The sequence below is a fragment of the Callithrix jacchus genome, chromosome 9 (assembly GCF_049354715.1).
Source record: "Callithrix jacchus isolate 240 chromosome 9, calJac240_pri, whole genome shotgun sequence".
Classification (NCBI taxonomy): domain Eukaryota; kingdom Metazoa; phylum Chordata; class Mammalia; order Primates; family Cebidae; genus Callithrix; species Callithrix jacchus.
In genome coordinates, this window is record NC_133510.1 from 62,401,302 (window position 1) to 62,421,510 (window position 20,209).

Below are 20,209 nucleotides of genomic sequence, written 5' to 3' on the forward strand. Positions count from 1 at the left end.
AGCCAGTTTGTACATGTCTACTGTTATAAGAAAGAGAAGTATCTTTCAAGTAAATCAGTAACTGATGAGTAGGACCCATTTGAAAAAAACCCTGTTTAATGGAAACAGCAACTAACAGAGCCAAAGAGGACACTCTTCATTCAGCCAAAAGCTTTCTGAGTGTTCACCAAGGGAAGAAATATGTAAGATATATAAAAAACAACAAAAAAAATGAAAATTGTTTGTTTGTTTTTTCAGTCTAATTCCAAGCTAAAGTTGGTGCGCAGCCTGGCAGTATGTGAGGAGTCCTCCACCCCATTTGCTGATGGGCCATTAGAAACCCAGGTAGGTAATTTGCAGGAGTAAGTGAAGCTTTTGCACTTGGCAAATTGTTTGATAAAATGTAGTGTGGCAATCACAGCAACATCAGACTTGAAAATCAGGGTAGAAGGTACTTCAGAACAAAAGCTGTCATAGTAAAACAGTCTCTCCCCTCCCAGCTGCGGGTTCCAGTGGCAGTGGCAGTACTGACAGACCTGTACCAGGGAGGAGGGGGACCCTAAAATGGAAAAAAAAAAAGCCAGCATAGTGAGAATATGAAGTATAAGTCTTCATATCTTGACCACCTGGGATAATGCAGACAAGGAGATCCCAGGGCTGGATCTTATTTTCTTAAATGTATCCTCCCCCTCTGGTGGTTAGAACCATTCCCAGCCAGGACACATGTCAAGAACAGCCTGTGTAACTTGAGCTCTCCATAAAGTAGGCTGTGCTTGCTGGCAGAAAAAGCTGTTCCTCTAACCTCTTAATAGAACAAAACTAAAACAATTTAATTAGCAAAATAATACTAATCTATAAGAGAGCTGCCTTACCTTCTTAAAGAAGATTTACCATCTTTAAGATTCCAAGTGAGCTTCAGAAAAGTTAAAATCCTTTTCCCCCTTTGATTATCCTTTTTTCCCCTTAAGGACATAATTCAGTTGCACATCAGTTGCCCGTCTGACAAGGAGGAAGAAAAGTCCACAAAAGATGTCTCTGAAAAGGAAGACAAGGACAAAAACAAAGAAAAGGTCCCAAGGAAGATGCTGTCCAGAGGTGAGGACTTTCCCCCATCTCTCATCTGTTCTAGGGCAGTGCCCTTTACTTTTATCCTGAAGCCTGGTGCCTGCTAGGCTTACTGGCCTATCAATTCATAGTGTTCTGCTAACTTGGTTGCTTGAGGAGTTGCCTAACTAGGTGACTTTCTTTGCTTCTTTAACTGACCCTGCCTTAGGAGCTCACATGCCACAGAGAGCTACTCCATCTGCATTGGCATTTTTCATAGGAGGACAGTGTAGTCAAGTCTGATTTTACTTGTGCTCTGGAATAATGATGACATTGATAATGACTGGTAGCAGGTCCTCCAGATAGCATTTATATTTTGGTTTAGGGATGGCTGGGGTGGTTTTTATGTATTTCTTTTAATTATTATTATTTTTGAGACAGAGTCTCCTTCTGTCACCCAGGCTGGAGTGGTGCAGTCTTGGCTCACTGCAACCTCCACCTCCTGGGTTCAAGCAATTTTCCTGCCTCAGTCTCCTGAGTAGCTGGGACTACAGGCACATGCCACCACACCTGGCTAATTTTTTTTTTAGTAGAGATTTTTAGTTTCACTGTGTTGGCCAGGCTGGTCTTGAACTCCTAACCTCAGGTGATCTGCTCCTCTCAGCCTCCCAAAGTGCTGGGATTACAGGTGTCAGCCACTGAGGCCAGCCTGGTTTTTTTTTTTTTTTAAATAATGCAGATTTGTCTCTAATTATTAGACTATCTTTGTCTTTAAACTCTTGGACTGGTAGCAAAAATACATAGTCCATAAAAATGATAAGAAGGCAAACAGGATTAAAAATAATATTTGGGTGTATTTACTGAGATTCTGGAAAATTCAGCCCTGACTGCCTTTACCTGGAATTCATATTCCTTAATAAAACCTGCTTTGTTTTGATCAGGACATTCAGTAGGTACTTACTGATGATAGGTGGCCTTTCAGTGTAATATTGATGTAATATTATGGCCCAGATTCTTTCTTCTGTCATTTTGATGGGGAATTTTGGGGTCTAGCACATCAAGGTCATTCTGGCTTTTATGTTAAAACTCTGGAAGTTTGATTTTGCTTTCCTATTCTTATCTCTCCTGGTTAGATTTTGGACTTCTGCTTAGGATTAGACAGCATGCAAAGCAGTTTCATTTATTTTCAATTTCTTTTGTTGTGGTGGTTCTAGACTCCAGCCAGGAATATACGGACTCCACTGGAATAGACCTACATGAATTTCTTGTAAACACACTGAAAAAGAACCCAAGGTAATAACATGATGGGTGTAAGAGGAAAAGGGGATAGGGGATAGCAAGATTCCAAGAGGCCAAACAGCTTCCCAAAATTTTTCCATTGTTAAAATCTAGGATGCCCATCTCCCTGTCCCTGCAGTCTTTCTCAGCTATAGTTTTATATTCTGTGAGGGATTCAAAATACTCTCACATTGAGGTTTCTGTTTTCAGAACTGGGAAAAACTCTGTGAAAGAAGAATGCAGAAACAAGGAAATATGAAGGCTTGGGAGTACACTGATTAAAAAGCACACATTGGGAGTGATATTAAGAGGAGTTAAAATAAAAAGCACAGAAGAAAAAACTAATTGATTTGTACATAAGCTAAATCATAATTGCTTTAAAATTCTGTAAATAATGGGATAGAATGTAGAATGACGATTAGATTTATAATGTATGTTTATATGAATATGCTGCTAACAATGAAATTTCTGAGATGGTATAACAAAGTATCTGATCAGGAAGGATCTGAAAAATGTATACTTGGGTTATTCTTTTTGAAAATACTGTAAAACAGGCAGGTAAGGCTCAGCAGCATTATGGTTCATTATTGGGTTTGCCTTTTTCAGCTTCTGTAATGAACAAGTTGTGTTTTGAATCCCTGCTTTTAATGTCTATGGGAGGGCTGCTTTTTGTTTTGTTTTGTTTTAATCTTTTTTAAACAGGGACAGAATGATGCTGCTAAAATTAGAACAAGAGATTCTGGAATTTATTAATGACAACAAGTAAGTTACTTGCATGAAATACATATTTAGAGGTGGGGGGTACTGGAAATAAACTTAGGTACAATTTTAGAATACTTTCCCCTTGAAATGTGATTTTTGAAAACATATGGAAGTTTTTAAGTTATTACATAGATTTGAATTGAAAATAATTTATATCTTTTCAACAGCTCGCCCTTGTCCCAGATCTTACTATTCTTAAATGTCTTCCTTTTTCTTTGTCAAACATCATCTAGGTGGGTGGGACCTAGGGCTTAATAAGTAGTCTTTTTTTGAGACAGAGTCTTGCTTTGTCACCTAGGCTGGAGCGCAGTGGTGCAGTCTCAGCTCACTGCAATTCTGCCTCCTGGGTTCGAGCGATTCTTGTGCCTCAGTCATCCAAGTAGCTGGGATTACAGGCAAATGCCCAGCTAATTTTTGTATTTTTTGTAGAGACGGGGTTTTGCCATGTTGACCAGGCTGGTCTTGAACTCCTGAACTCAAATGATCTGCCCGCCTCAGCCTCTCAAACTGCTGGGATTACAGGTGTGAGCCACCATACCCAGCAATTAGCAGTCTTAATGAGGATAGTAGGTCACAGTAATTGCAGAATACTGTAGATAAAGAAACTAAGAGAAACCTGTTTGTTTCCCATTCAGTAAACATCTGTATTCCTTATAATATGTCTGTTTCTCCTAAGAAACTCTGCACTTTAGATGCTTGTTTAAAAAATTAAAATTGGTTGTTATTGCCGTTGTTTGTCTCATATCACTTTTTCCCCCCTGGTTTCCCTTCAGTAACCAGTTCAAGAAGTTCCCTCAGATGACCTCATATCACCGGATGCTATTACACCGGGTAGCTGCCTATTTTGGGATGGACCACAATGTTGATCAAACTGGGAAAGCTGTCATCATCAACAAAACTAGTAACACAAGAATGTAAGGGAGGAAACCATGATTTGGGAAGACTTCCCTGGGATAACCTGCTGGGGTGGAAGAGGAAGGTGTAGAATCAAGATGTCTCTTACAGATGGCTGGGCATGGTGGCTCACGCCTGTAATCCCAGCACTTTGGGAGGCCAAGATGGGAAGACTGCTTGAAGCTAGGAGTTTGAGACCAGCCTGGTCAACATAGCAAGACCCCCATCTCTATACTTAAAAAAAAAAAAAAAAAGTTTTAAAATGGCCAGGTATGGTGGCTCACGCCTGTAATCCCAGCACTTTGGGAGGCTGAGGCAGGTGGAGCACGAGGTCAGGAGTTCAAGACCTGGTGAAATTCCATCTCTACTAAAAATACAAAAATCAGCTGGGCACAGTGGCAAGCACCTGTAATCCCAGCTACTCAGGAGGCTGAGGCAGGAGTTTCACTTGAACCCGGGCTGCAGAGGTTGTAGTGAGCCAAGATCACATCACTGCTGCCCAGCCTGGGTGATAGAGTGAGACTTCCTCTCAAAAAAAAAAAAGGTATTTTGCAGGGAAGGGGATTGGGATTGAGGGTTGTTTATATAATTAATTCCTACTCTTTCTGAGGCCTTGGAGATAGATTCTAGAGGGACTGATGTTTCCTGAAGTCTGGCCCTAGCCTCCCTTCACTTCACTGATAAAACTATGGAGAAAGAGACAGATATAACTGTGGAGGAGGAGAAGTTATAGATATATGAAGAACAGACCCTGAGGATTTCATTAAAACCTGCATGAGACTGTTTCAATTTCTTAATCCAGAAATTCCCTGAATGTGAGGTGTATAATTTAGGAGAGCTGTACCTAGTAGGTCTGCTTCCTAACAAAAGGGTCTTTGTTCTCCTTTCCTTTCACAATTCTTTCCAAATCTCAGCCCTGAACAGAGGTTCTCAGAACATATCAAGGATGAGAAGAATACAGAATTTCAGCAGAGGTTCATTCTCAAGAGAGATGATGCCAGTATGGACCGAGATGATAACCAGGTGAAGAATGGAAAGGGGTGGGCCTATAGAGAGAGACTGCAGTAAGAGAAACTGGGAAGGGAGAAGAATTTTTGTGGGGTGGAGAAAACTCAAAATATCTTAGTACGGAGAAATGTACTGAGCTATACTTAGTTGGCTTTGGCTTAACGTTGAGGACTGTATATTTGTTGAACTGGATGCCACCTTCTTAGCCCCGGAGAGACATGGTGCTGAGGTTTGCTAGGTGATCTCATTTGGCCTGGAACTCCATGGGTCTCCACTGACTTCTAACACCACATCATTTTGGATAAAGCAAGGTGATCCCTGCCTCAGCCTTGATCCAACTGTTGGTTTCATTCTTTTTTTTTTCTTTAATAGTTAGGGATTTCTTTGGAACCACAAAAAGCTACTTTGTCCCACTTCAACTCTTATCCTAGCTTAGGGCTAGCCTTGAACTGGCAAAGTTGTGATCTAATTTACCCAATTATAAAGGTGTTTCTATCCCTTCCTACAAACTCCTTAATCTTTTTCCAACTCCTTCCACCAAGGTGAGTGAGTTAATTTGACATTTGATCCTGGGAACCTCAGACAGATCCCCTTTGTGATCCACTGCGGTGGGAGTAAGAAGTGAACAACCTATCCCATCCCTTTAAATGGGCCTGACTATTGCTTTGACCTCAGGCCTACCCTTTAGATAGTAAGTGATTATTTGGGGGTTAGCTAAGAAGGTTTAGATCCAGCTTGGCCTCCAAAAGGAATTAGATTTGAAGAGTGTGGTTGAGTAGAGCCTATATGAATCTTGCTAATTAATAACTATAATAACATCTTACCTCTAGTGTTAAAATTAGTTTTCTTGGGATATTGTATGGTCTTGAGACCAGGACCTTTCCTGCTTGCTACTTGAGTATTTGAGGGAGTCCTTTTGAGAAAAGTGCCGTTATCTATTGTGGAAAAACATTCTGGGACTGATTGAAAACAAAGAAACATACAAAAAGACAAATAAAATTTTAAAAAATGAGAGCCTTTCCATCCTGATGCCCTTCTCCATTTTCCTAAACCCTTTTTCTGTGGATCAGGAATTATTCAGGCCTAGAGGGACATTGGGGCTAAGTAGAGTCTGTCCCTATTGTGAACTTTTCATCTCTCAGCTACAGGCTTGATCCATAATAGGGTTTTTTCTGTCTTTCTCTCTGTAATGCTAATAATAAGCATAATAATTACTATCTTATTGAGTGTTTTCCCTGAACTAGGCTGTGTTCTAAACACATTGTATGCATTATCTCTTTTAATCCTCTTCACAACCCAATGCCATGGGGGTTATTATCCCCACTTTACATATAAGAAAACTGAGGCTAAGAGATGTTAAGTTATTTGCCTAAAGTTGTATTACTGGGAGGTGGCAGAGCTGAGATTCTGCCTGACCTCAAAGCCCATTATGTTCTTTCTCCTTTGCCATTGGTTTACCTAGGGGCTGAGAACAATATAGCTCCTTGAGGTCCTATGTCTTCTTGAAATAGAATTTATAAAAGGATATTCGGTAGGATTTAGGCTCTTGAAGCTAATGAGAACTAAATCTAGGCAAGGTTGATATTCTTGAAGTTATGACTACTTTTGGAGATTAGTAAAGGTCAGGAAGACCAGCCTAGAGCAGCAATCTCCTTAGTTGCTTCATGTGAAGCTTTCAAAGCCTCTGAAGTAGAAGTCAGAATCTTTTATAACCTGGTGACATTGACTTGATGAGTTTCCTCCCTTGGAACTCCTTGCCTTTAAGAGCAGTATGGAAAAGGACACTCTATTACGCCCTACCCTAGAAAGTGTTCACCAATTGCAGGCTAAGAGAGGGAAGATAGTGATGAGGATTTAGATGGTAGGCTAGTCAGAGGTGGTGATCTGCCCAGCCATCCCTTCTGGTTCCTCACTACATTTTCTAGAGAATGTAAGGTTCTCTGTCCTCCATTTCCTTCTTTTCCTTGTTATCTCTGTCTCTCCCCTTCCTCCATTGTACTTACTTCTCTTCCTTTCTCTGTCCTTTCTTTCTATTCTGTTCTCCTTTTCTTTCTCTTTATGTTGCTCTGTTCTCTTTCTTCTTTATTTCTGTAATTTGTCTCTCCCCTTCCTCACCTCCAGTTAATACAGTTAAGATGAGGAAAAAAGTGTTTAGGCTTTGTGTTTAGCTTCGCCCTTGGGATTCATTACCAAGGCCCTCTTGCTGAGCTGTGATTTGGGTCTTCAGGCCATGGCATTAGTAACTAAAGAAGGAATAATGCCATGTGCTAGTTCTATAAACCTCCTCCTCTACTTTCAGCTCTGCTAAACACCTGTTTCTTCTCCCTCTCCAGCTTCCTTCTGTCCTTTGCTTTCCCTCTAAAGCAGTGTTGTTCCTTTTCCCAGGGCCATTTTTCGATCTTTACTGAGTGAAGGCTACCTGATTATTAGAGGGAAGCAACCTAGTCCTTGTAAATAGTTGTTATTCTTGATCCTGGGGGGTGGGCAGGGTGGGGAGATGGAGAGTCCCCAGCCATCCAGAAAACCTGATCTCCCAGACTGCATGGTCAGATGTACCCAGTGAAACCTCTCCAGGACTGGAAATTTTATTCTTTTTTTTTTTTTTTTTTCCATTTTTTTGATGGCAACTATAAACTTTCCCGGTTTCTCTTCCTTGCTGGTGTGCAGTGAGCTTGCAGTACGAGGAGAACTTAACTAGCTTAATTCTGCTCATCGATCTAGATCAGAGTTCCATTGCAGGATGGAAGGAGGAGCAAGTCAATAGAAGAGAGAGAGGAGGAATATCAAAGGGTCCGAGAGAGAATATTTGCCCGAGAGGTAAGTGTAGCATCTGAGAGTTGTCAGCCCATAGCTTTTAGCTCTTAATCTTTGGAATTGTGAATGGAATGAACCCTCCACAAATGTTATTGAGTTTGTTTGTTTGTTTTAACCAACATCAGCCAACCCCAGATATGATCTCTAAAACTAAATGTGGCTTATTGGGAAGCTGCAGACTTTCACTTGTATTATTTTCAATACATTCTGCCATATGGTATACAAAGAGAACTAAAACTTGGAGTGGCTGAATTTGGTAAATTTGCTAGACTGAAAATAGAAATGGTTTTGGCAGGGTCTGAATCTTGCCTATAAAACCCTCCTCCTGCTTACCTAACTCTTTCACTCCCTCTATCCATTTTAGGCATCTTTGCTTCTAAGTGGAAGACATAGCGTTCACACAGGCTATACATTCATCTTGTTTGACCAGCCTCATTTTTAGGATATATTGGCGATAGAGCATAGGTCTGGCATCTATCCTCTGTGAGCTCCACATTCTACATGCATAGAGAGTACCACTATTCCCTCCAGTCTCTACCTGAAAAGGAAGTCTCTTTCTTCCTATATTTCTTACCTTGCTTCCTACAACAGGACTACCTCCTAGGGCTAAAAGCCAACATGAATCAGTTTAGGCAACGTTATTCTTAAATGTGTGGGCCATATCAAATATACGTGGTACCCCTGTATCTGGTTGCCTTTGCCTATCAGATTGAAGAGAAGAATAGCAGAAATTCAGTAAAGGTTGTGGGTATACAAGAGGGAAACAGATCTCCAGAAAATGTAGGATCCAGATATGAGCACCATCTCACAATCACATCAGTAACAAAGAGGGAAAGCCAGTCTCCCTTCATTGTCAAAAGATAGTCAGGGTTTTCTTTGTTTTTTGTCTTTTTTGGAGATAGGGTTTCGCTTTGTCACCCAGGCTGCAGTGCAGTGACACAGTCACAGCTCACTGCACCCTCGACTTCCTGCTCTCAAGTGATCCTCTTGCCTTAGCCTCCTGAGTATCTGGGATGCAGGTACGCACCACTATGCCTGGTTAATTTTTTTATTTTTTGTAGAATGGGGTCTCACTATGTTGCCCACACTGGTCTCAAACTCCTGGGCTCAAGTGATCCTTCTGCCTCAGCCTCCTAAAGTGCTGGGATCACAGGCATGAGCCACTGTGCCTGGCAAAAGATTATCAGTTTTAATGAATATACTTAGATGGACACTAGTCTCCTCCCATTCCCCCATTCTCCCCTTTCTCACAAGGGGGGTAGGGAAATATATATATATATATATATATATATTTTTTTTTTTTTTTTTTTTTTGAGACAGAGTCTTACTCTGTTGCCAGGCTGGAGTGCAGTGGTGCAGTCTCGGCTCACTGCAACCTCTGCCAGGGTTCAAACAATTCTTCCGCCTCAGCCTCCCGAGTAGCTGGGACCACAGGCGCATGCCACCACGCCTGGCTAATTTTTGTATTTTTAGTAGAGACAGGGTTTCACCATGGCCAGGATGGTCTTGATCTCTTGACCTCGTGATGCGCCCGCCTCGGCCTCCCAAAGTGCTGGGATTACAGGCATGAGCCACCGTGCCCGGCCACCAACTAAAAACTGAACAACTCTATGTACTTGCTCCATTGTCTCAGAGATCCTCACTGGGAACTGATACACAACACACCTTCTGGCTTGAAGTCCAAGGAGAAGGAATCTTCTTACCTTCTATTATGTAGACTTCCATTCTGACTCAGAAAAGTTCATCTTCCAAATTATTCAACCATAGCCCAAAGACAGTTCTCTACCTTTACCTACAAACCAATAGGTAGAATGAGAGGAGAGATGTCATTTGTACATGGCTGTGACCAGTGATGACCACCTAAATCGTGTAAGATACAGGTTGGTGGATAATAGTAACAAGCACTGGCTGGGCATGGTAGCTCACACCTGTAATCCCAGCACTTTGGGAGGCTAAGGTGGGTGGATCACCTGAGGTCAGGAGTTCGAGACCAGCCTGACCAACATGGAGAAAAACCCCATCTCTACAAAAATATAAAATTAGCCGAGTGTGGTGGTGCATGCCTATAAAAGCCAGCTGCTTGGGAGGCTGAAGCAGGAGAATCACTTGAACCTGGGAGGCGGAGGTTGCAGAAAGCCAAGATCATCCCATTGCACTCCAGCCTAGGCGACAAGAGCGAAACTCTGTCTCAAAAAAAACAATAATAATAGCAAGCACTTATATATCACTTACTATCTTTTAGGCATTGTTCTTAGTACTTGATATAGATTAACTCAGTCCTTATACTAGGCATATGAAGTAGCTTATGTTATTTTCCCCATTTTATAAATGTGGAACTAAGGCACATAAAGGTTGAACAACCATGTGAGGTCACACTGCTAGTTAGCAAAAGAGTTAGGTATTTGAATTCAGCCTGGCTCCAGAGTCTATGCTCTTAACCTCTCATGTAAACGACCTCCCAATAGCTTGCTCAGCTCTGGGCTCTTTAGATGAAGAAGTGCCAGTGACATTGTAACCTAGCTGACTATCTGTGATGTGTTCCTCTGCTTCACTTACACATGGGAAATGACTGCCACACTATGACATCCATTAGCAAAGCTACAGATGTTCAGAAAGCACAGGCAATTTATAGTAGTGTATTAGAGCTAATTATGTACAGCATTGGACTGTATCTACCTACAACCATAACAAAGGCAAAGTTAGCTCTTCTCTTTTTTTCTCCTGATTTCTAGTCTTCAAGCCTCTACTAATGTATGTATTCTTTGTTAGATCCTTGTAGATTTACCACTTTCATTTCAGCACTTTCTAACTCTTATTGTGGTAGAAGCATCAGGAATCTTAGAAAGTCTAGACAAAGAACTGTGGCCAAAGCCCATCATACTCCAGAGAGTCCATGTGGAGAGGAGCCTGGCCAAAGGGAACTGATTAGGGGTAGAGTTATGGGGCTGAGGGTGGGAGCAGGAGGCAGGCCAAAAAGAAAGGAAGTGGCAAGAAGGGTGTTTGGATGGAAATGCTGCTGCTGCAGCCTTCTCTGAAGCCTGAGCTGTATATTGGAAAAGCTGCCCAGCATAGGCTCTGCTCTGCATGGAGCCCACTCTGCTCAGCAGCTGGACACTCTTGGTACATTTTCATAAAGCTTGGGAATCCACCACAATGCTCACTTCACTCACAGCTCAGTGGCTTTGTCAGGAAATGATCCCCAAAGGGAATATTTCAGGCTTTTAATTTTCTCATTTTTTCTAGGCTCTGAAAGTATCTGCTTCCCCAATATCCCACCCTCCTTGGGTCTCAGGTCAGAATGTCTTTCATTTTGGCCAATGTAGAAGACAGAAATGGAAAAGCCATTGAAGATGATTTCCAAAAACAAAGTTTCTTTCTCTTGTCTCCCTCTTCCCTTCCTTTGAAGACACTCTTTGGGACCAAGGACATCAATTATTATTCTCAGCTTACCTTTAGAACAATAAATTTAGAGCTAAAAAGGAAATAGTAATTAGGTTAATATTTTCCTCTTCCTCCTTTTCACACTCCTGCCTTTATCAGCCTCTTTTTTAAAACACTCTATCAGAAGGTTAAAACCACCAAATGCTCTTTCCCATTAAAGGTGAGAAGTCAGATGGGGTATGTGGGTGTGGGTCATCCTATCCCTGCCCCCTTTCTCCCTGTTGGTGGGGTGAGCTTTGGTTTGAGGACCTTGGGTATTCATAGCATCATGGACATCCTTTTCGGTTATGCCATGCTGTTTTCTTATAAGTTATTTTCCGTTTTCTCCCCCTCACCTAGACTGGCCAGAACGGATATCTAAATGACATCAGGTTAGTACCACTTAGCATGTTCCCTGCTTTTCATTGAGCTTTAACAGTGAGGTTAATATAATCCTGTAATGATGCTTTTCTTTGATGTTAACCAACAGACTCTCCAAAGAAGCCTTTTCTTCTAGCTCTCACAAGAGAAGGCAGATTTTTAGGTACCTCTGTGTGATCTATATCTCTCTTTTTTATTTTTAATTTTATTTTGTTTTGCTGTAATCTTTTCAGCAGAGTGGGTTTGCTCCATGCATGGCTGCTTGTGGAATAATTAAATTTGTGGTTTTTGCAACGTTGGATATTTTTCCCCATTAAAAAAAAAATGGCTCCTGCTCAATGACTTTATTTTTATTGTTGCTGATTTCATTTTGAGTCCTAAATAGGTGGTAAAGGGGACCAAATAGGTGTGTCTGGGATAGGTACAGCTTCCTCCCATACATTTGCTGGAATTGGGCATTTTTGAAAGATTCAAATATATTTATGGTAAGGTAAAAGAATGGGTGTCTTCTGGCTACCTTTTCTGATTCTATAGAGATGTATAGATGTTATTCCTTACCCAGCATAGGGAGTATTACATATCTTTAGGAAAAATAATACATATCTATATATATGAACACCTCTGTCTATGTAGTTTTCTCTTTGAGGCAATGTAATGTTAAGATGGCCTCAGAAAGGACCTAAGGGACCTGTCTGCCTTAGAATGGACTTAAAGTATGTCCTTCATATGATCATTCATTACTTACTCTGAATGCTGGTGCAACCCATTGTATTAACTTCCCCAGTTCCTAATGTTCTCCATTTCCCCACAAAGCAGGTATAAGACCCTCCCTTTTATTTCAGTCTCTCATTCCTGACCCAGAGGATAATACACGGCAGTGGTAAGAGAAACACTACTTTAGGATCTGTTCTGTTACCAACTGATTTTAAGTATATTCTTCCCAATTTACCAATGGAAAAACTAGAAAATACAGAGAACCTGAGTATTTAACACTAGAATTTAGGTCTAACCCTTTCCAAAGGGTTTCTCTCTTACTGACTGCTACACTTGATAAGTAAGGACTATCTGACTCACTCAGATTTGAGATCTCACTCCTTGTGCTTTAGTTGTCCCTTCCCTGTTGTCCTTTCTAAAGCTAGCCAAACCATGTAGAAACTGGGATAGTGAGATTTCCCATTCTTGGGGTAGAGGATTTTCCATCTCTTTGAACTCTTTTTTTCCTAGACTATCCTGCGCCTGTGGTCTTTCTGAAAACCCCAGACAGAGAGGGCCTTACATTGTTGGTAGTAGTAGAGATAGAGTCCCCCACATTAAAAACAAAAACAAAAAAACAAGATTTCTGCTCTACAGTCTATACTTCATGGTCATAGATCATCATAACTGTAAGAAATAGGAGTTTTAAACCAACTCCTACGTATAAATTAATGCACAGTTGTTTATAGTCACCAGAGTATACTTTATCTGATTCAGTTCTCTCAACTCCTAATTTGGTCAGCTGGTTTACATCTAAGAAAACAAAGGCAGAGAGATTAAGTGGGTTGGCCAAGTTTACATGGCTAATAGTAGCAAAAATTGAGGTGATTTTTTTTTTTTGAGATGGAATTTCACTCTTGTCACCCAGGCTAGAGTGCAATGACGCGATCTCGGCTCACTGCAACCTCTGCCTCCTGGATTCAAGCGAATCTCCTGTCTCAGCCGCCAGAGTAGCTGGGATTACAGGCACCTGCCAGCACACTGAGCTAGTTTTTGTATTTTTAGTAGAGGTGGGATTTCACCTTGTTGGCCAGACTGGTCTCGAACTGTTGACCTCGGTGATCCACCTGTCTTGGCCTCCTAAAGTGCTGGAATTACAGTTATAAGTCACTGTACTCGGCCAGAGCTGATCTGTTGTTTAGTGTTCTCATCACTACACCACATCAGCTCTCTACAGATGTCACTCCTTCCTCTTTTAGTAGTGTTCCATTTGGATCCCTAATCCAGATTCACCGGTTAGAATGATGCCCTTATTAGTGCTGTGGAGCATCAGGTACATCAAACTGTGTAGATAACAGCTTGAAGGATGTAGTGAGCAGGTACAGACCTTTCCTCTCCAGACCTCCTTTTAAGCTACTGGTTTTCAGGCTGAGCTTTAATTAAAGATCTGGGTCATCTGAAATGCAACATCATGGGCTCCTAAGGGAGTAACTTTTTCTTCTATTTGGATACTAGGCCAGAACGCCAATGATTAGAAGCTGATCTTCTCTAATTGCTTTACGCCTTTCTGGCCCAGTTTATGTTTGTGAAACAAATACCTGTAAACCAAATTCCATCATCCACATTGGCAGTAACTATGGCAACTTCCCAGTTCTTTGGAAGAGTCTGCTCCATTGACAAATAAGCCACAGTGAGGCCTTACTGATGTTTATTGCCACTTTTCCACAGGCATCTCTACCCATTCCCCAGACCCAATAAGCTGGACTTTTCACCAGCACTAAATCTGCTTGGAAAAACGAATCGGCTCTGATTTTGCATGAATATGAGGTGTTACTGTTCTTTGTCCTTTACCTCCATCTTTCCAGCATACACACAACCCAATCCAGTGCTCAGAATTGAATCTGGGTAGCTTTCCCTAATTATTTATTTGTAGAGAGGGAATATTGATCTTTTTCCTGCCAAGACTCAACTTAGATTCTCCACGTCTCAGGGGAGTAGTGTACTAACCCAGGTCAGTCAGAAGATTATCAGGCAGTCTACATTTTGAATGTTTGGTCATCACTATCTTGGGGAAACTGGATTAGTATAAAAGTGCTGCTATAGCTTTCCAAGGTATTGGGTTTAAAGTTGCCTTGTTCACTGTCTACCTTTAGTAGCAAGAGAAAATAAATGGCAGGATTTCTCTAACAGATAGTAAAGTGTTTGACTTCAGTTGGAAAAGGCCTTTAGGACTTGTCTTGCAAAATTCAAGCTCTGTTGTCTAATGAGCAGCCCCATCTATTGCAACTGCTGTATACCTGTACCCCACAAACACACGCATTTTTGTTGAGTCATCTTAGTATACTTGCCTTTGTCCATTGAGATATAGCTATTGTCTCTCACTTCAGTTCTGGTTCTGTTCCTGGAGAGTCCCTAACTTATACTTTTCTTGTTTCCCATTCTACTTTTGATATTCCAAAGGAAAGGGATAAAGCTTTGGAGAAACAGGAATTTAAAAAAATTATCTAACTATATATAGAGAGAAGCATTTAAGTGCTTACACACACACACACACACACACACACACTCACTCACTCTTGGTGTTGCAGAGAAGAATCAGCATGTTCCTAACCAGTTGTGCCAGTGTATTCTTAGCTCATTGTGATTGGCTTCACTAAAACCTAAAAGAAGGACCCTAGCATGTATTTTGCCCATTTTCCCTATAGTACCTTTGGAGTGGGTATTCTAATAAAGAAAGCTGTTTTCTTTCATATTAATGCCCTTAAGAAAAATACCTTTCTCTATTAAAATAACTCTGAGCCTAGTGCCTTTGGAGCCAATGAGATTGGAATGGGGTTTTCTATTTGCTTTTGATGGGATGGTGGTAAAAAGGAGGGAGCCCAAACTATAATGATTTTTTTGCTTAATTATTCCTCGCTATACATACCAAAATATTTGTAATTGTTGCCATTTGTTTTTCTGAGATCACTAGTTGTTGGGGATGTGGGGTGTGAAAGAAAAATTACTGGTTAAGAAGTAGTGAGAGCTCAACAAGACAGAGTTTTCAGGCCAACCTGGCTGTCTCAAGGCATACAGCTGTTAATAATCATAGACAGTGATTATAACATCAAAATAACCCTGATGTTTTCAGAGCCAAATACAAGAGGGAAAACGCCTTTTCTTAATAGTTTTGGTTAGGGAAATAGAATTATGAATATGAAGACAACTAGGCACAGTCAACTCCCCTGCTCCTTGCCATCCTGATTCCCAAGAGCATATTTGCTGAGGACTTCAGCCCTTAGAGATCCTGAAACCAATTGTTCGCAGAGAGTAACATGGAATTTCCACAAAACAGGTTGGATCAATCCTACACTACCAAACTGAGTTTTCCACAGTGCCCTTTTAGTCCACAATACTCTTCTTGCAACTCCTGGAAAGGTGGCCATAAGCAGCACCTCTGCTGGCTTAGATGTGTTATGTGGAAGACCTGTTGTGGGATTTATCCATGTTATTGGCTACTCCTGCCTTTTAGCAACAGCAACTTCTAGGAGTCCTTTTATTTTAAGAACTTTCAGGAGGAACTGGTACCCCTCTGTTCCCCATTATTTCCTGCATGTGTGGGATTTCCCTCAGAGGGTGGTGAAGAGACCACAGCCAATCTCAGCATCATGTATATGGTTTCCCATCCACCTCTGGTCTGATGTATTAAATTAGTTGCAAGTGCGCTGTCTTCCAGATTTGCCTCTTTGTTCTTTGTTACTGTACTGGATCTTGTTCTGTCTGCTCCCATCAACTCTTGGTTGCCCAGCCAACTAACAATAAGTCGGTGTCCATCCTCCCTTTAATTCTTACCCATTCTTTGTTATTGAGAGAATAGAAATGAACTATCTCCTAGCCTTTCTGCTAAAGTGGTAGGTGGGGGGTGCTCTGACCACTGTTGTCTCTGCAGGGGGAACCGTGAAGGGCTGAGCCGCACCTCAAGCAGCCGCCAGAGCAGCACAGACAGCGAACTCAAATCCCTGGAGCCACGACCTTGGAGCAGCACAGACTCTGATGGCTCTGTCCGGAGCATGCGACCCCCTGTCACCAAAGCCAGCAGCTTCAGTGGAATCTCCATCCTTACCCGAGGTGACAGCATCGGCAGCTGTAAAGGCAGCAGTGCAGGAAGGATCTCCAGGCCAGGTATGACAGCTTCTTTCCTTCCATGTCATTCCCATGCCTTCTTGCTTGTCTCATGTGAAACATCACTGATACTTATTTATTTATTTATTTTTTTGAGACAAAGAGTCTCCTTTGTTGCCCAAGCTAGAGCACAGTGGTGCAGTCTCAGCTTACTGCAACCTCCACCATCCGAGTTCAAGCGATTCTCCTGCCTCAGCCTCCCAAGTAGCTGGGATTACAGGCTTGTGCCACCACACCTGGCTAATTTTTGTATTTTTAGTAGAGATGGGGTTTTACCATGTTGGCCAGGCTGGTCTCGAACTCCTGACCTGAGGTGATCTGCCTGCCTTGGCCTCCCAAAGTGCTGGGATTACAGGCGTGAGCCACTGCGCCCAACCCATATTTACTTTTAATAAAACATTTGTCCCGGCTGGGAATGGTGGCTCATGCCTGTAATCCTAGCACTTTGCAAGGCTGAGGCTGGTGGATCACCTGAAGTCAGGATTTCGAGACCAGCCTGGCCAACATGATGAAACCCTGTCTCTACTAAAAATACAAAATTAGCCAGGCATGGTAGCAGGCGCTTGTAATCCCAACTACTCGGGAGGCTAAGGCAGGAGAATCACTTGAACCCAGGAAGCAGAGGCTGCAGTGAGCCAAGACCATGCCATTGTACTCCAGCCTGGGCAACAAGAGCGAAACTCCATCTCAAAAACAAATAAACAAACAAATAAAACATTTGTCCCAATATAGTTTCCTGAAAACCTAATATACCCAGGGGAAGGGAAATTTGAATTTTGGATCCAGTGTCCTTGCTTGGATTTAGTCTTCCTGATTTTCTTTCAGACCTTTTGTTCTTTCAAACTTTTTTTTGGAAAAAAAAAAAAAACAGATTGATTGGTATTAGATTTTCTCTGATTTTCAACTAAGGTGGGACATCCATATTAGCCCAGGTTCAGGTTATATCCTAAAATGAAAATGATAGCCACTTTCATTTTGTGACCCTTGAGATTATAGAGGCTTTGTAGAACAGAGGGAGTCCTTAGAGTTTAATTGTTTATAATTAATTGATACCAGCCATAAGGCTAGAATTTAGAGGGATGCTACTATGGCTGCTTCTTGAAGCTCAGTCAGTGGAAAGGAGCAGACACTCCTATGTTCTACATGAAAGCTCTGTCACCACCTATCAGCTCTCCTGCTATAAAACCTCCATCTATCTGTTCCTGCTTCACTCTTAGCAGAACGGCATTTAAACCTCTATTTTATCCTCCTCGCTTTGAAGAATTGCTTGAATCTCATCCCAGAAGTTCGGTAGTTATCCTTAGAAGACATCAGTAGGGCTGAAGATTTTGCCTCTGACCCCTAGGTCTCTGCTGCCCTTCTCTGTTACCCCCTTTCTAATCCCACTGCCTCAGCCTTTATCCAGGCCTTTGTTTTCTTTTATGTAACTATGACACTAGCTCCCAAGCTGATATCCCTACTCCATTCTCAGCTCTTTTTATTGATTTTTTTTTTTCACTTTTTCAAGAGTTGGGGTCTTGCTATCATCCAGGCCTTATTGCAGTGGCACCATCATAGCTTACTGCAGCCTTGAACTCCTAGGCCCAAGTGATCCTTCCACCTCAGACACCCAACTAGCTGGGATTACAGAAGTGAGCCACTGTGCCTGGCTGCTTAACCCTTTTTAGAGCCAGTTTGCGAATCTAAAACAGATCTAAACACCTCAGTACCCTTTTGAAAATGTTCATTTCTGCATCATCACCTGCATAAAATCCAAACTACTTAATATAGCATAACTTCCTGACTCTGGTTTGCCATTGCAGTCTCATTTCCAGATCTTTCCTTCTCCAGCCCTCCAACTATTTCTTGAATATGGGCATTAGCTTTGTTCTCTCTTGGTCTCCCAAGCATCTGTCATTCTTCAACTCCAGCTTTCTTGCTGACCCCTCTTTAAATCCTTTCCTGACCCTCCCAGGAGTTTTTGCTTCCTCATCTTTGCTTTAATACAACTGTCAATATCAGTGATGTATTCCTTATCCTTATCAGAGTATAATTATCGTGTGGATGTCCATCTCCTGTCAGAAGTTCTTGTGCTGTTGGTTGGGCATGGTGGCTCACACCTGTAATCCTAGCACTCTGGGAGGGCAAGGCAAACAGATCACTTAAGGCCAGGCGTTCAAAACCAGTCTGGCCAACGTGACAAAAGCCTGTCTCTACCAAAATAAAAATTAGCTGGGCATGGTGGTAGGTGCCTGTAATCCTAGCTACTTGGGAGGCTAAGGCAGAAGAATCATTTGAACCTGGGTAGCAAAGGCTGCAGTGAGCCAAGATGGTGCCATTGCACTCCAGCCTGGGCAGCAGAGTGAGACCCTGTCTCTAAAAAAGAAGAAAGTTTCTGTGCTGTTAAGGGCAAGGACTGTGTTTCACTCACCTTTATGTCTTCAGTTCATTATACAGTACCTGGCACATTAGTAGATATTCAATAAAAGTATGTTGTGTTGAATGTGTTCATGCCTTGGAGAGCCTAGAAGTGGCAAAAATAGTTGGATAAAGGAAAGGTTGTGTGTATGCATGTGCCCATGTGTGTGCTTGAAGTTTTCTCAGCACTTTTTTTTTGTGGGGGGTAGTGGACAGAGTCTCTCTCTTGTTGCCCAGACTGGAGTGCAGTGAAGCAATCTGGGCTTACTGCAACCTCCACCCTCCAGGTTCAAGTGATTCTTCTGCCTCAGCCTCCCAGATAGCTGGGATTACAGGTGCCTGCCCCAATACCAGGCTAATTTTTGTATTTTTAGTAGAGATGGGGTTTTACCATGTTGGTCAGGCTGGTCTCTAACTACTAACCCCAGGTGATCCACCCGCCTCAGCCTCCCAAAGTGCTGGGATTATAGGCGTGAGCCACCGCGCCCATCCCTCAGCAACTTTTATAAGAAATGTTGCAAATTGAGAAGAAAGCAAAGAGAAGACAGATTCCCCGCCCACCCTCACCCCCCAGCAAAAAAGACCAATCTCTTAAGAGACCAAAAATCTATGCCTTCCCAGGAAGTAGGCATTCATGTTTTCAGCTATCTACATGTGATGGACAGATTCCAGGCACTACAGGGGAGGTGCTTCAGCAGCCTCACATTTTGTTCAGTTTTATAACCAAACATTGACAGTCAAGGTAGTTCCTGTCCCTAGGGAGGAACAGGAACTTACTGCTTACTGTACTGCTAAGCTGAGGACTTGGATCATCAAGGCAGCTCTAATGCATCTGTGCTTATCTATGAGTCTTCAAAAGACAGTGGGGGAGCAGGAAAAAGGGAATAAAGAGGAAAGCCAAGGAAAAAGTAGAGCCCTCTGACTAAGCCTTCCAGCGATAATGTGTTCATGGCTTATGCTTACAACTTTTTGGTGGGTTTCTTCTTTGCCTTAGGTATGGCACTAGGTGCCCCAGAAGTGTGCAACCAGGTCACTTCATCCCAGTCTGTCCGGGGCCTTCTCCCTTGTACTGCCCAGCAGCAACAGCAGCAGCAGCAACTTCCTGCTCTCCCACCCACGCCTCAGCAACAGCCACCCTTGAATAATCACATGATCTCACAGGTGAGTCACCACTCAGTGTCAGAGTCCCCTCCACTCTGTTTCAAGCAAGCTTTAGATGTACCGTCATGTCTCTTGTGCTGTAGGTGGCAAGAAGGATCAGTTTTTAGAGACATGCCACTCTCTCCCCCATTTCTCACTTGTTAGTTATAGGGAAAGAAGAACCCTGGGCAAAGGTTTTACCAAATAACTCTCAGTAGAGTGAGCCTGGGAGTTTTTT

The 20,209-nt window shown here is 42.2% G+C and overlaps 1 protein-coding gene across 50 annotated transcripts in view; it reads left to right on the forward strand.

The window, feature by feature from the left end:
• The window catches only part of R3HDM2 (R3H domain containing 2), a 192,342-nt gene that overhangs the window by 139,655 nt on the left and 32,478 nt on the right, over nt 1-20,209 (forward strand). For 17 of the 50 annotated variants that reach the window (XM_078336231.1, XM_078336239.1, XM_078336257.1 and 14 more), the window contains 11 exons: nt 238-324; nt 948-1,074; nt 2,238-2,316; nt 3,004-3,063; nt 3,837-3,977; nt 4,872-4,980; nt 7,687-7,782; nt 11,560-11,591; nt 11,690-11,743; nt 16,202-16,434; nt 19,826-19,992. In XM_078336231.1, coding sequence (XP_078192357.1) covers nt 238-324; nt 948-1,074; nt 2,238-2,316; nt 3,004-3,063; nt 3,837-3,977; nt 4,872-4,980; nt 7,687-7,782; nt 11,560-11,591; nt 11,690-11,743; nt 16,202-16,434; nt 19,826-19,992 — 1,185 coding nt within the window. The remainder of the gene's footprint in view (nt 1-237; nt 325-947; nt 1,075-2,237; nt 2,317-3,003; nt 3,064-3,836; nt 3,978-4,871; nt 4,981-7,686; nt 7,783-11,559; nt 11,592-11,689; nt 11,744-16,201; nt 16,435-19,825; nt 19,993-20,209) is intronic. The other 33 variants (XM_078336242.1, XM_078336262.1, XM_078336240.1 and 30 more) reach the window with 4 other exon arrangements.